This window comes from Equus przewalskii, chromosome 16 (genome assembly GCF_037783145.1).
Source record: "Equus przewalskii isolate Varuska chromosome 16, EquPr2, whole genome shotgun sequence".
Taxonomy (NCBI): domain Eukaryota; kingdom Metazoa; phylum Chordata; class Mammalia; order Perissodactyla; family Equidae; genus Equus; species Equus przewalskii.
In genome coordinates, this window is record NC_091846.1 from 80,370,899 (window position 1) to 80,385,012 (window position 14,114).

Consider the following 14,114-nt stretch of genomic DNA (forward strand, 5'->3'; position numbering starts at 1 on the left):
TCTTGAGATTTCTGATATCAGGTTCTTAGGATAGATACCCAGTAATGGGATGGCTGGGTCATAGGGTATTTCTATTTTTAACTTTTTGAGAAATCTCCATACTGTTTTCCATAGTGGTTGTACCAGTTTGCATTCCCACCAACAGTGTATGAGGGTTCCTTTTTCTCCACAACCTCTCCAACATTTGTCACTCTTGGTTTTGGATGTTTTTGCCAATCTAACGGGTGTAAGGTGATATCCTAGTGTAGTTTTGATTTGCATTTCCCTGATGATTAGCGATGATGAACATCTTTTCATGTGTCTATTGGCCATATTCACATCTTCTTTTGAGAAATGTCTGTTCATGTCCTCTGCCCATTTTTTGATCGGGTGGTTTGTTTTTTTGTTGTTAAGCAGTGTGAGTTCTTTGTATATTATGGAGATTAACCCTTTGTCGGATAAGTGGCTTGTGAATATTTTTTCCCAATTAGTGAGCTGTTTTTTTGTTTCATTCCTGTTTTCCCTTGCCTTGAAGAAGCTCTTAGTCTGATGAAGTCCCATTTGTTTATTCTTTCTATTGTTTCCCTCAGCTGAGGAGTTACAGTGTCCGAAAAGATTCTTTTGAAACTGATGTCCAAGAGTGTACTGCCTATATTCTCTTCCAAAAGACTTATTGTCTCAGGCCTAATCTTTAGGTCTTTGATCCATTTTGAGTTTATTTTGGTGTGTGGTGAAAAAGACTGGTCAATTTTCAATCTTTTGCATGTGGCTGTCCAGTTTACCCAGCACCATTTGTTGAAGAGACTTTCTTTTCTCCATTGTAGGCCCTCTGCTCCTTTGTCGAAGATTAGCTGTCCATAGATGTGTGGTTTTATCTCTGGGCTTTCAATTCTGTTCCATTGATCTGTGGACCTGTTTTTGTACCAGTACCATGCTGTTTTGATCACTGTAGCTTTGTAGTATGTTTTGAAATCGGGGATTGTGATTCCGCCAGCTTTGTTTTTCTTGCTCAGGATTGCTTTAGCAATTCGCGGTCTTTTGTTGCCCCATATGAATTTTAGGATTGTTTGTTCAATATCTGTGAAGAATGTTCTTGGGATTCTGATTGGGATAGCATTGAATCTGTATATTGCTTTAGGTAGTATGGACATTTTAACTATGTTTATTCTTCCAATCCATGTGCAAGGAATGTCTTTCCATCTCTTTATGTCATCGTCAATTTCTTTCAAGAAAGTCTTGTAGTTTTCATTGTATAGATCCTTCACTTCCTTGGTTAAATTTATCCCAAGGTATTTTATTCTTTTCGTTGTGATTGTGAATGGGATTGAGTTCTTGAGTTCTTTTTCTGTTAGTTCATTGTTAGTGTATAGAAATGCTACTGATTTATGCACCAGCTCTGTTTTTTTTTTGAGAACGATTAGCCCTGAACTAACTACTGCCAATCCTCCTCTTTTTGCTGAGGAAGACTGGCCCTGAGCTAACATCCATGCTCATCTTTCTCTACTTTATATGTGGGACGCCTACCAGAGCATGGCGTGTCAAGCGGTGCCTTGTCCACATCCGGGATCTGAACCGGTGAACCCCGGGCCGCTAAAGTGGAACGTGTGCACTTAATCACTGCACCACTGGCCCGGCCTGGGACCCCAGCTCTAAACCTCTCTCTGTTCTCAGCTAGGCTCTCACCCTCAGCACTGTCGACGTTCTGGGTCGGATGACCCTCTTGTGGGAGCTGCCCTGTGCTATGTGGAGCGTTTGGTAGCAGCCTCACATGCCAGCACCTCCCCCCAGGTTGTGACAGCCGTATTGTCACATGTCCCGGTTGTGACTCTCAGGAACATAATGCAGGTGGGCTCCAGACACCCACCCGAGGACCGGGGTGTCAGGCTGGCAGCCTTGCCTCCCACCAGCGCCCAGCCCGGCAGCTGTGGCCCCTGCCCAGGGCCAGCCCCACTGACTTTCAGCAAATGCCGTTCACAAAGCTAAAAAGCTGTGGGTCCTTGGAGCATTCCTGGAATTGCAGGCTGCAGAGCATCTTTGTGAGACCCATCTGTCACAGCTCAGCTTCCTGGGCTCTGCACAGGTGCCAGAGGAGCTGAGGTGGGGCCAGGGGACGTTGTGTACATGCACGTGTGCACACACACAAATGCATGCACACACTATCACACGCACAAACACATGCTCACATGCACACACATGTGCACACACGGCTCGTGGGGCGCCCTCGCACATGCTGCCGTCTGGGCAGCCTTTCTTTGGAGGGCGCCATGTCATCCTTTCTGGGGCCTCTTTTTCCTAATCGGTTTCCACCTTTCCCCAGAGGTTAAGGAGATTCATAAGTAAAAGGCCTGGAAGGCAAGATCTGGTGGTTTTCTGGTTTGTGCACTGGAATAAACAGGGTGCAGGGGGAGACTAAATACTGTGGCCCGCTGTACCCCCTCGTTTCATCTGTGGGGTATTCAAGAGGGAGGACGGGAAGAGGGTCTGAGAGCTGGAACGCAGCAGAGTGCAGGGATTCTGTACCGCAGATGCGTGAAATTTTCCATTTCTGTTTCTTTCTTTTTTTCTTTCTTTTTTTTGAGGAAGATTAGCCCTGAGCTAACATCTGCTGCCAATCCTCCTCTTTTTTGCTGAGGAAGACTGGCCCTGAGCTCACATTCATGCCCATCTTCCTCTACTTTATATGTGGGATGCCTGCCACAGCATGGCGTGCCAAGTGGTGCCATGTCCACACTCGGGATCTGAACTGGCAAACCCTGGGCCGCCAAAGCAGAACGTGTGCACTTAACTGCTGCGCCACCGGGCCAGCCCCTCCATTTCTGTTTCTATAATTGAAATGCCCCAAACCTCCCTGAAATGCGGACCTGTCTGTGGCATGAGCCATGGACGTGCATCACTGACTGCCTCGTCTGCCTCCTGTCCTTGCAGTGACTTGACCAATGGTGCGGACGGCATGCTGGCCACAAGCTCCAGCGGGTCTCAGTACAGCGGGTCCAGGGTGGAGACCCCCGTTTCCTACGTCGGGGAGGACGATGAGGACGAGGACGACTTCAATGAAAACGATGAGGAGGACTGATGCTGCCTGCCGGCCCCGCCCTCACATCCAGCTTCAGGAACACGTGCAGGAGAAACACTTTTTAGCGTGGGTTTTTCTGTTTCCTTTTGGCCTCCTCCCAAGAAGACGCTGTAAGCTGTTGAGTTGGACGTGCGTCTCCGACAAGCAGGCGAGGGTGTCTCCGTAGGATCGCAGGTGGCCCGCGGTGTGTTTGGGTGCCGTGTGCTGATGCAGGGCCTGTTCACTGTGTAGGATTTTGTGTTTTCATTTTCTATTTTTTTAAATTTGGAGTTTGTTTTTTTCCCTTTAACGATTCTTGCTGAGTTTACTGAAGAAGTGCTCTACGCTCATCAACGAAGTCAGACGCCGTCCTGTCGCTTGTGCCCGTGCAGCCGGAAGCCGCTTGGTTGCAGCCGTTGTGAGTGGCGCCCCTGCTGGCGGAGTGAGGCTCCGCAGCGCCGCGTCCCGGAGCTGAGCGAAGGGCAGGGCTCTGCTCGTCTGCATCCGCGTGAGGCGCCACAACTTGCGTTATAACTGTTTCCCTTAAGTTATATCAACTGTGCGATTCCATCGAGGTGATGCGTGTTTGCTGTGTCACAGCAGAGAAATCGCGAAGCTGTCTCATTTCTGTTTGTTTTCGTTTTGTTTGGGAAATGTCCTGCCGCGCTGGTGCAGCCAGGAGGACTGTCTGGAGGTTTGGAATGGGGTGTTTGTTGCTTATGGTAAAATTTGCCTGATTTCTTACAGGCAGCGTTTGGAGACTTTTTATTATATAGTTGTTTACATACTTATAAGTCTATGGTTTAAAGACACGTACGGAAACAAATGTTGTATTTGTTTCGTCAGCATCTTCCTGTAATCTATTATAAAGTTGAAATTAAATATAGAGAATGTTTTAACAGTTTTTTAACTCAAAATTTGTCAATCATTTTTAATAGTTCTTTTTTTATAAAAGGAAAAAGGAATTTCGGGACAGGCAGTAGTCTCTTTTAAAATTTATTCACCAAGAACCATTAACTGCACAGTTGCTGTTAGCTGCCTGTTCTAAAACAATAGTCTTTTTATTGAAACACAAATAAACTTTTCTGTAATATTTTATGGAATATAAAGAGACTTTAATTGTTCGACTTGTTTAACTTGGCACTGTTAGTTTTTATTAATAAAACTCGCATGGGCATTTTAAACAAGCTCTGTGTTTCTCTAATTCAGGATGACCGTCTAGAAGTTACTTTACACTGTTGGTCTGGCTTTTTGCTGGAGCAAGGAGAGGTTGCCAGGCCCAGGAGCGGTGGCCAGACCCGCCTTGGCCCTCAGCATGTCCAGCAGCTGCCCAGGGACGAGGCCAAGGAAGGGGTCACAGTGGACGCTGACCAGAGTGAGGCCGCTTCCCCAGTGGCTGGAGGTGGGGAGAGCTTGCTCCTTGCCTTTCTTCTGAACCTGGGAGTCGAGACAGATTTGATGGGTTTGACTTTCAGAAAAAGACTAAGTTTGCAAGTGGGGAAGGAGAGTTAGGGCTGTTGGAGTTGGCTGAGTGAATCAGTGGATGTCTCAGTGAAAGGCTGTGGATGCCATACGGGGGCCAGATGTCCCACAGGAGGAAGTGGCAGCACATGCTCCTTCCTGGGGGACTTCCTGTAACGTCCTGAGGGCTGTGGCACGGCGCCGTGCGGCACAGTCTCAGAGTGCCCTGTGGGTGAACGCGCAGCCAGCCCCGCGTCTTCAGCCTCGGCCCCTGGTCACTAAGTCCCTGCTGCCTCTTTCACTCCACTGTGCCTGGGTGGGGCTGGGTGTGTCTCCCAGCTGAGTCCCACCAAGGTGACATGTGCAAGGCGGTGACGCGTGCAAGGGCAGCCAGTTCTGAAGGGCCGGGGAGGAAGTAGCACCAACTTTCCACCAGCGAAGGGCTCTAGTGACCGCAGAAAGGCTGGGGGTGTGTCGGCTGGAGGTGGGCGAGCAGGGCTGTGGTCCACCCTGTGGCTGGTTTGGTTGCTCAAAGATGCCTGGGCAGGCGATTCCTCTCACCTGCTCTTCCTTGTCAGTGGCTGGCCATGGCCCGGTTATCTCATCCTGTGTCTTGAGAGCGTCCCCCATGAGGGCATCCATGCCTGTGCCCTTTGGTCCTTGACTTCCCCATGGTGTTGTGTGACCTTTAGGGGATGTGTGTGTTTGCTAAGGTCACATTTTACAAGGATTAAAACACTGAGTGCTGGGTTTCTAAAAACAAGAAGACTGGTGACTCTTTGTGCCAAGAATTGACTCTGCAAATGTTGGCACCACAGTGATCCTGGGTGTCTGAGCACCTGCGTGTACCCACCTGTGCCCGCCTGTGCTGGTGTGTGCCAGTGTGTGCTGATGTGTGCCCACCTGTGCCTGCGTGTGCCCTACCTGTGCCAGCGTGTGCCTGTGTGTGCTGGCCTGTGCCAGTGTGTGCCATCCTGTGCTAGCCTGTGCTGGTGTGTGCCCGCCTGTGCCAGCATGTGCCTCTGTGTGCCGGCCTGTGCTGGCGTGTGCCCCACCTGTGCCAACATGTGTCCAGTGCCCTGGTGATGCTGGTACGAGGCAGAATGGCTCAGGTCAGCTGGGGAGGAGAAGCAACCTGGGCCTCTGACCTCTGACCCTAGAGCCTGTGCCACGCCTCCCCTAGGCTTTGGGTCATTCTGTGTTTTCAACATTGACTTGAGGGAAACTCCCTGAAGTCCTTTCCTAGGGGAGTCTGTGGTCTGGATGCAGCGGGTTTGAAATTTCACGTGCCCTTCCCTTCCTAGGCTGGTTGGCCCCTCCCTGCCAGGCTCAGGCCTGCTGGCCTGTTTCCTTCTCAGTGAAATGGGAAGCAGTACTGGCCACATGGACCATCGGTAGGAGCGGCCTGGCACCAGGTCAGCCAGTACAGCCTGATGTGTGTGGACTAGTCATCCCATCTGGAGTGACCAGACCCCGGACATCTGACCTCTGGGGTGTTAAGACATTTCTGAGGTGGCCTGACCTCTGACATAACATGACATTTCTGAGGTGGCCTCACCGCTCATCTCCAGTGTGTCATGGCATATCTGAGCTGACCTGATCTCTGACATGACATTTCTAAAGTAGCTTGACCTCTGGTGGGTCATGACATTTCTGAGGTGGCCTGACTTCTGACCTCTGACATAACATGACATTTCTGAGGTGCCTCAAGCAGTTTTTACTGAGGGTCAGCAATGGAGCCGTTTTCCCCAGTGTCTTTCGTGGTGGAGACGCCCAGTGGACGCGGATTCAGCGTTCCTGCAGAAAGTCGCGGGGTTGCTGTTCTCCTGAGTCTGTGTTGGGGCTGCTGGCGTTTAGGGTAGATGGGTTTTCTTGTCCAGTGGCTGCACGGAGCCATTTCTGTCACTCTGTGGCAGTGACGTGGCGCTGGTGCTAGCGGGGTCAGGACACCAGGCCTCACGCTCTGGTTTGGGTGAGAAACCGCTGTGCACGCTGAGGCCATTTGTGTGTTTGGACAGAATGTTCTCCTTCCGGGTTTTCCGGAGGGGCAAGCGTTGCAGACCGCATGTCTGGGTTGGGGGACCTGCTGTGAGCGGGACACTGGCCACCCTTTGTGAGTCCCTTGTCCTTGGCTCTATCACGGGGCGACACCCTCACGCCTCACCAGCCCATGTACTCGGGACGCCTTCCAGTATTGTCCTGTGATTTCCCCAACTTGCAATTGAATCTTTAAATGGGAGATTTTTAAGGAAAGAGGTGTTTGGTTTTTTAGTTAATTTTTTCCCCTTATCAGGAAAGACAGGACTGTTCCACGCAGAGCGAGAGTGACTTTAATATGTGTCATTTTTACAGTTTAGGAGTCGTATTCTCTAAAGCAAGCATTCAGAGTGTACTTGTAAGTCGCGTTTCATGGTAACGCGTTAATGGTCTTTATATTAACGTGGGTGGTAGCTTATCGACATGGGAAAAATAAATGACAGTGAGGACAGCTGTGACTGGATAGGGGAGACAAGCGTTGTAGGGTCTTGTCAGTGGGACAGCTGCTGCCTTAGGGTGGCCACGTTAGCCAACATGCTTATCAAAGCTACAAATTCCATCTGAAAAATAGCAAAGATCTAATGAGAAACAGTTGGTTCTGATGTCAAGTGCTTGACGTGCTTGTGCCCGTGGGTTAGCAGCGCACTGCACTGTGGTGGTCAGCGTTGGAGAGCTGGCCTGGGGGCCCATGGGTGGACTGTGAGGCGCCTCCTTGCTCCTTTATTTCTGAATTTTAAGCTTGAACTCCACTTTCCCTTCATAGGGGTCGTGGGGGTTGTCGAAGGTCACGTGATCGGCCAGGATCTTGCACACAATGACGACTTGCATGTTCCTGGGGACGTTGAGAAACTTGGCGGCCACCAGAGGGTTGCTGTAGTGGGGCTGAGAAGGGCGTGTGGAGAGAGCACACATGTTAGGGCCTCGTGGCAACTGTCGACGCACGGGTGGCCCGGGGGTGACCCTGTTGTGGCTCCGTCCCTGTAAGACCTGAGTGACGTGTCGCCAGCACGTGGCCTGCCACATGCCCGCCCCCACTGGGATAAATGTCTCCCCACCTCACCACAAGGAGGGCTGGTCTGGAGGGGACAGACAGTACCAGCAACAGCTCCAAATTGTATTTGATGACAATAAAAATAAAAATAAAACAGAAAAGCAAGAGCTTTGGAGGAAATGCTTTGAAATGTATATACGGTCCTAAAAGGATTGGGAGGCCCTCAGAACCTAAAAGAGTTAGACTCAGCATTTTCTGTGAGAGTGGTGTGTTTTCAGGTCATCATGGGGACGCGGGTTTGGGAAGACCAGAGCACTGGAGGTCAAGGTGAGCTCAGCGATTCCTTGCATTCACGTTTGTGGGGCGAGTGTTTCCTTGTGCTAATTGTTGCTGAGTTTGAGACGGTTCAGCAGCAGCTGTCTGGGAAAAGGGGAGACACACCTACCTGGGCCTTCTTCCCATAGTAGGGGAAGTAGTGCAGGCTGAAGGTACCGTTGGGCGGGTAGTACTCCACCTGCAGGGGCCGGCCGTCCCCGTGGGGCTGGTCCTGGGGGCAGAGACCACCGCCTGAGGAAGGCAGCATCTGGGTGTGTGTGTGTGTGTCTGCATGTGTCTAATGTGCCTGCTTGTGTATAACGTGCATGCGTGTGCCTTGTGTGCAAGTGCGCATGTGTGTGCACTGTGTAGGTGACCACGTAAACGCTTTATTGCACAGTTACCGTAAACCAGATCTCATCTTCACAGTCAGCACCAAGATCCCATTAGGGGTGCAGTTTGTCAGTTTGCAGCACCCCTGGTGACTTCTCAAGCTTGCATTTTTACCTTCTCGAGTCCTTGTGGGATAATAAAGGCGGACAGAGCCAAGAACGTGCCTGTTGGTTCGCACGGTGGGGAAGAGCTGTGTGGGCTACTCTCTGGGGTGAGGTCAACATGCGCTCGTGGGGTTTGTTTCATTTTATTGTCAGAGTCAGTGAGTTGCCTGATGGAGAGCTGGAGCTTGTCAAGAACAGATGAAGGAACCCTGGTGTCTGCTAAAATCTCAAGTCAGCCCACGTGTGTGCCAGGCGGACCCTGCGCCCCGGGGAGCTCCCTGCTTTGAGGGGTCTGGTGTGTGGAATCCCTGTGTGGGGTGCCCACTGCCAGAGGCAACAGTTGAGGGTGTAACAGTGAAAATAAAGTTTAGAAAATATTCAGTGAAGACATTTAGTTTTTTCGTCTTGTACTTAAAAACGACTTGAGGAAAACTGTGATAAATTAATGCCAGCTCTTAGTGGCCTGTGTACACACACTGTAAACAACTGTAGCTGCTGTGGTCCGGCACGTTTCTGTAAATGAGCAAATAAAAGGTCAAAACCAGGAGGTACCTTGGCTTTTCCACACTGCCCCAAACATTTTGAAGTTAGTGATGTCCTGTCCCCGATGCTTTTTGAAGCAAAACAATAACTAAGGAGCATTGTTCTCTTCCTGGGTGCTGAGCCTGTGTAATAAAACTGTTGAAGTGGTGGTTCATGCGATCGTGTGTCTGGTTATGAGGCTGCAGTTGAGACGTTCTAGGGAAACCAGGGAAGTTACCCCCGCAGGTTGCTCACGTAAAGGAGACGGCACGGGCGGCCGCACTCACCAGGAAGGCGCAGTCCACCCTGGGGGCTGTGCTGTTGCTGGGCAGGAACCTGACGATCTGGAAGGAAAGGCATTGGCAGCTCTCATGTCGGCCGAGCATAGAGGGACCTGTGGCTCCCGGCCCTGGGAGGGGTCCGGGGGGTTCCTGTCCCCGTCACCCTGGCGGCTGTCGCCAGCTCCTGCTTCAAACCAGAAGCCCCGCCCCAGGGCTGAGGTCTGGGCGCTGGGGGTTGGCGAGCTGGGCAGGAGTGTCAGAGCTGAGGCTGCCGCTCCCAGGCGCTCTGCGGGCACTGACACGGCACCCGGGCAGACTTCTCCGGCCCACTGTCTCCCCGTTCATGCCTTTCTCGCCTCCTGACATCCCGGCCCTCGGTTGTGCCTCCTTGTTCCCAGGGCCAGCAGAGCGCCTGCCTCCCCCGCACACCTTCCCGGTGTGCACAGCCCTCCTGTTCTGGGCAGGTGAGCTGCTCTCACACCTGCTGGGCAGCCCTAATGAGCCCCCAGCTGGGCCTGGGACGCGTGTGCAGTGCACGACTGCATGGCTTCCTCTAGGCCTCAGGAAGGAGTATCAGTGGTGCCCCACGCAGGCGCTCAGAGGTCCTGGCCTCCAGGCTGCACTTGCTGGTCAGCGTGGAGCGGGTCCCCTCCCCCAGCCAGATCCCGCCCCTCCTCGGGTCTGGGCCAAGATGCCGCTGCTCCCCTGCACCCGGGTGGCTAAAGGACCATGCCCTCCTGTGGTTTGCTTGAGTTGGCTCTGTTCTCACGGTCGGCCTCCCTGCGTGTCCAGCCCTGGTGGGCCCCGGGCCCAGGTTGGAAACCTCTGCTCTGGGCAGTTCCCAGGTGTCCTTCCAGCACCCGCACACAGCCTGGCTTCTGTCTCACTGTTGTGCACACGTGGCATCCGGCCACCCTGAGCAGCCCTGTGCTCTGCTGCTAGGCGTCCAGATGCCACGGCCCCCTGAGTGCCGTGTCTGAACGGGCGGTTCTCAGTTTGTGTGTGAGAGACGCAGCCTCAGTGGCCAAGGCCACAGGTGTGTGCTGTGGGAGGTGCAGAGCGGGGAGGGGCAGCTGTGCAAGTCCAGCCCCACCACCCCTGGAGCCCTGGACAGGAGGGTGCACGGTCACGAGAAGGCTGACCCCCATACCACAGCCATCTCCCAAGGACCCCTCGCTGCTCACCCTGTTCATTTTAATAATAAAACACGGCTTTCCTTCTGCAAAGCCGAAGCTGGGGTCCACCAGCCCCGAGCAGTTCTGCAGCATGTCGGCCGTGAACTTGCAGGAGAACTTGGTGTGGTTGGGGGCCCTGAAGCTTTCCTGGAAGAAGTACTTGTGGGAGGTGCAGTTGATGTTGTCCTCTTGGGATGCTGGCGAGTAGCCTGTGGGGACAGACACACGAGGGCACTGCCTCCAGCCGCAGCCGCCACCGTGGTCTAGAGGGCGGCAACACCCACGTCCTGCGGTGACGTTCTCTCAGAAAAAGAAAGAATAGGACTGTGGAAGCATTTTAAACTTTACCTGCCAGGAAGTTGTGGAGGGTGAGTGTCAGTTCTGTCCAGGTCCTGTTATTGGAGATGTTGTAGGAAATGTCCAGGCCTTTGTCCCCGTAGACGTCCGGCCTCAAAGTCACCCCTGGGAAGAGAGCGTGACACTCCTCCTTAGCTTCCCCAAATGTTTACCACATCCACGCTGTTCACCATGGCATGGGCAGGTGGCCCAAGAGCCAAGCCAGCCTGGAGGCGAGCGTGGGATGTAGATGTAGGATGCTGTGGTCCAGGCTGCGCCTGGTTGGTTCTCAGAGGTCCCAGGTGAGGAGGCTGTGGCCAGGCGTCCCTCTGCACCACAAGGAGGCCCCGGGGCCCTGCCCACCCACCTGGGAACCATGCAGTCGGAGCACCGAGGCCTGTCCGATGCCTGAGGTGGGCGGGCTCCCTGTGCACATGAGGCCTGTGCCAGCGCCACCCGGTGGCCACGCTCGCTCTGCAGGTGCCAACTCAACACAGGGTCTAACCCTGGTCTCCCAGTGAAGTTGTATTTGAAGGCACATCGGAAAACTCGTGACTGGTGTTGGTTGAGTGAAAAAGCAACCTAACAACCTATTAATTGTAAAACAGGAAGAGTCGACGTGTACAAGTGTTGACGCGGCAGCCCTCGGATCCCCCAACCTCACGTCTAGGGTGCATCCTTCAGCTTCCTGTTTCTGTGACTCCAGATGCAGAGATGTGTGTCCTGTCTCCTTCACGTGATTGGGTTGCACTGTGCCTGGCCCGCCTTCCTCACTTCCCGACGTGGGTCCTCATCCTCCCTGGCGGCTCCCCCGACTCTCCTCCTTCCCACGACTGCTCCGTCGTGTGTTGTTCTGGAAGGCTGCGCGGTTTATTTGGCCAGTGCGCAGTTGTTGCGGGTGACTTCCTAAGTAAGTGAGTGAGGGATCTGTTGTTTAGACGGATGCTGTGACGGTGACAGCTGTGCGTGGTTTAAAGTAAAAGCCGTCAGAAAGGTCTAAATTTAGGAAAGGGCCAGCTCTCCACTGCCGTCTGGGCACACCCCACGGCCTCTTCGTGTTGTAGTAGCGCGTTCACCAGCTGGCAACTGGCGCCTGTCCCGCCTCCCGTGACCACCTGGCCTGCCCTCCATCCTCTGGGTTTTGAAAGGCATATCATACATCATGGTCACGTTCTCAAGTTTGTGATACGTCACGTTCTGCTCTGGAATTACAGTGAAATCCTGTGCTTTGTTGGTTGATTCTGAAAACTGTCACCCGGCACAGCCGTCTGGGGTCAGGATTGTTAGAGGACGACCCGGGGGCGCCCGCCTGAGGGAAGTGTGGGTGCGCCCCCCGTCTGAGCTGCCTTCTCTTAGCTTGTGGATTGTGTTTTCCTCCCTGGGTCACAGCGACCCCGCTGCGGGTGTTCTGGGTTGTTACCGAGATGATAAACGCTGAGCTGCTGGGTGCCGGGAGGGGCGGCACCCGCCTTGGGCTGTGTTCTGGTCTCTGGGCAGACGGGCCGCATGCGATCGTCTTGGGTAAACCGCCTTCCCTTGGGCTTGAGGGCTGCGGCCTCCAGGTCTCAGGCCCTAGAGTCCTGTTGTCATTTTGGGGCCAACTCAGGAGAGGAGAGCGGACGCTCAGCCTAAGCCCACGCTCCCTTGAGGAACAGGACTGTGGACAGAGTGCCCTGGGGAGAACCGGGGGTTCTGAGTGCGCCCCAGGAGAGCTGCCTCAGAGCCGAGGGGCGTGAAGCGGGCACACGCTCCCCAGTCCGCCACGGGCAGCCTCTCGTGTGCCTCCCGGAAGCGTTCTCTGTGGCCTGTAAGCGTGTAAAGGAAGTGCTGTAAAGACTGTCTCCGTAATCAAACCTTCTGTTTTGATGATTAAACTAAACCCAAAGGCAGACTTTATAATCCGGGGTCATCAGCCTCATCAAAGGCAGCGGAGGAGCCATCCACGCCCGCTGTAACCCTGAAGCCCTGGGCCTGCCACAGGTGGCACGGAGGCCCTCGTGGGCTCTGGGCTTCCTTCCTGAGTGCTGTGTTCTGACTTTGTGGCATAGCCCGGTGCAGGGTCATTGTGTCCAGGCACGAGCCCCGCCCCCCCCACCCCCTCCCCCAATACCCAGCGGCCGCGTTACCCAGCGGCCATGTACCTGGTGGCCCCGGTACCTGGCGACCCTGTTACCTGGCGACTTCAGCTGGTCCTGGTAGTCGGGGGTGTACGGGTCGATGGTGCACATCAGCACATAGATGCACAGGGCGAAGAGTCCGGTCATGACCACGTAGAAGGCCACGTAGTACAGGCTGATCCACACTGCGGGCAGAGGCGGGTCCGACACGCTTCTCAATCATGGGGACACGCAGCGTGAGCTCCCCATCTCATGTCCTGATGCGAGCAGCTCAGCGGTGTTCAGTGCACTCACACTCTGTTGTTCAACCGTCACCTCTATCCAGTTCCAGAACATTCCCAACGCCCAGAGAAACCCTATCCCCCTTAACTTAAAAGTCGCTCTAAAATTTTTAAGTTTTAGGAACATGACTTTGAAAATACTGTTCTCAAATCTAAGGCGGCACCTTTGGGGCCAGTCCTCAGACATTCCCACCTCGAAGGCGCCTGCTGTCAGGGATATTAGAGCCGAAATGGGCCTTTGGGGTCATCTGGTGAGGGAGGTGAGGCCTGGCCGGAAGCTGGGGCAGGGCTGGGTCCTGGGCACCTGGATCCCGGCCCTGAGCTGCTGCTGGGTAGTCCTCGGCCCCGTTCCCCTGAGCGGCCCCTGCCTGCCCACCTGCCCGCCACACATACCCCAGCGGGACAGCGTGCGGCCCAGCATCTGCCCCGTGTCTGGGTTCCAGCAGTAGTGCCGGAACTCCTCCATCCGCTGGCTGCACGACTTCTTCTCCTGCAGCGCAGCCATCGTCCCTGTTGCTGGAGGCCCCCTTCCTGCAGGGTGAGGCTGCTCCCCACTTGCAGACTGAGAGGAGAAAGACCTCCTCTGGCTTTATAGTCTCCCCCATCGGAGGTCAAGGGCGTCGTGGAGACGGGCCCGGGAAAGCGCTGTGGCCGTGTTATCAGACCCCAGCCGTCCAAACAGCACGCTGGGCGGGTCCCCTGTGCGCTCTGGCAGGTCCCCACTATCAGATGCCCCTCCACCTTCTCCCCCGGGCAAGTCAGGGCGCCAGCCCCTCCTCCCTGGATGCCCTTGCCCAGAAATTTATCTGTCTGATAACGACGAAGGAGAAATTCCTGCATGAACAGCCAGTCGCTCACCTCTGCCCCTTCTCTCCTTCCTTCAGGAAGAAGGATATACAGAGCATGGTCAGCGCGAGGACGGGCCTGAACTGGCTCGGACGGCCGCTGAGACACTTCCTGGTCTGAGACCCTGTGCAGCAGGATCAAGATCACGAAAACGCAATTGCTGGGGCTCCTTGAGTGGCCCCCCAGGGAGAAAGCATCCGACGGGCGAGAACAGGGCCGGGGTT

The 14,114-nt window shown here is 54.1% G+C and overlaps 2 protein-coding genes across 13 annotated transcripts in view; one reads left to right on the plus strand and one right to left on the minus strand.

The window, feature by feature from the left end:
• TFDP1 (transcription factor Dp-1) overlaps positions 1-4,215 on the plus strand; it is a 48,754-nt gene extending 44,539 nt beyond the window's left edge. For all 12 annotated transcript variants that reach the window (XM_070579422.1, XM_070579425.1, XM_070579418.1 and 9 more), the window contains one exon: positions 2,905-4,215. In XM_070579422.1, the coding sequence (XP_070435523.1) occupies positions 2,905-3,052 (148 nt within the window). In that variant the 3' untranslated portion in view covers positions 3,053-4,215. The remainder of the gene's footprint in view (positions 1-2,904) is intronic.
• A 2,591-nt stretch (positions 4,216-6,806) lies between these two features.
• ATP4B (ATPase H+/K+ transporting subunit beta) lies at positions 6,807-13,676 on the minus strand. Its single transcript, XM_070579427.1, has 7 exons — positions 13,438-13,676; positions 12,820-12,948; positions 10,659-10,772; positions 10,320-10,519; positions 9,142-9,198; positions 7,966-8,067; positions 6,807-7,411 (listed from the first exon to the last, which is right to left on the minus strand). Exons 1-7 carry the CDS (start codon positions 13,547-13,549, stop codon positions 7,250-7,252), a joined length of 876 nt encoding a protein of 291 aa, XP_070435528.1. The 5' UTR covers positions 13,550-13,676; the 3' UTR covers positions 6,807-7,249.
• Positions 13,677-14,114: the final 438 nt, after the last annotated feature.

Bases quoted from the DNA above. Each gene is read 5' to 3' on its own strand.
- ATP4B (XM_070579427.1), bottom strand. From the start codon at position 13,549: ATGGCTGCGCTGCAGGAGAAGAAGTCGTGCAGCCAGCGGATGGAGGAG. The intron at 9,199-10,319 runs GTGAGCAGCGAG...CTTTCCTTCCAG, and splicing joins TTATTATTAAAATGAACAGG to ATCGTCAGGTTCCTGCCCAG. The intron at 7,412-7,965 runs GTAGGTGTGTCT...CGCCCTTCTCAG, and splicing joins ACTATGGGAAGAAGGCCCAG to CCCCACTACAGCAACCCTCT.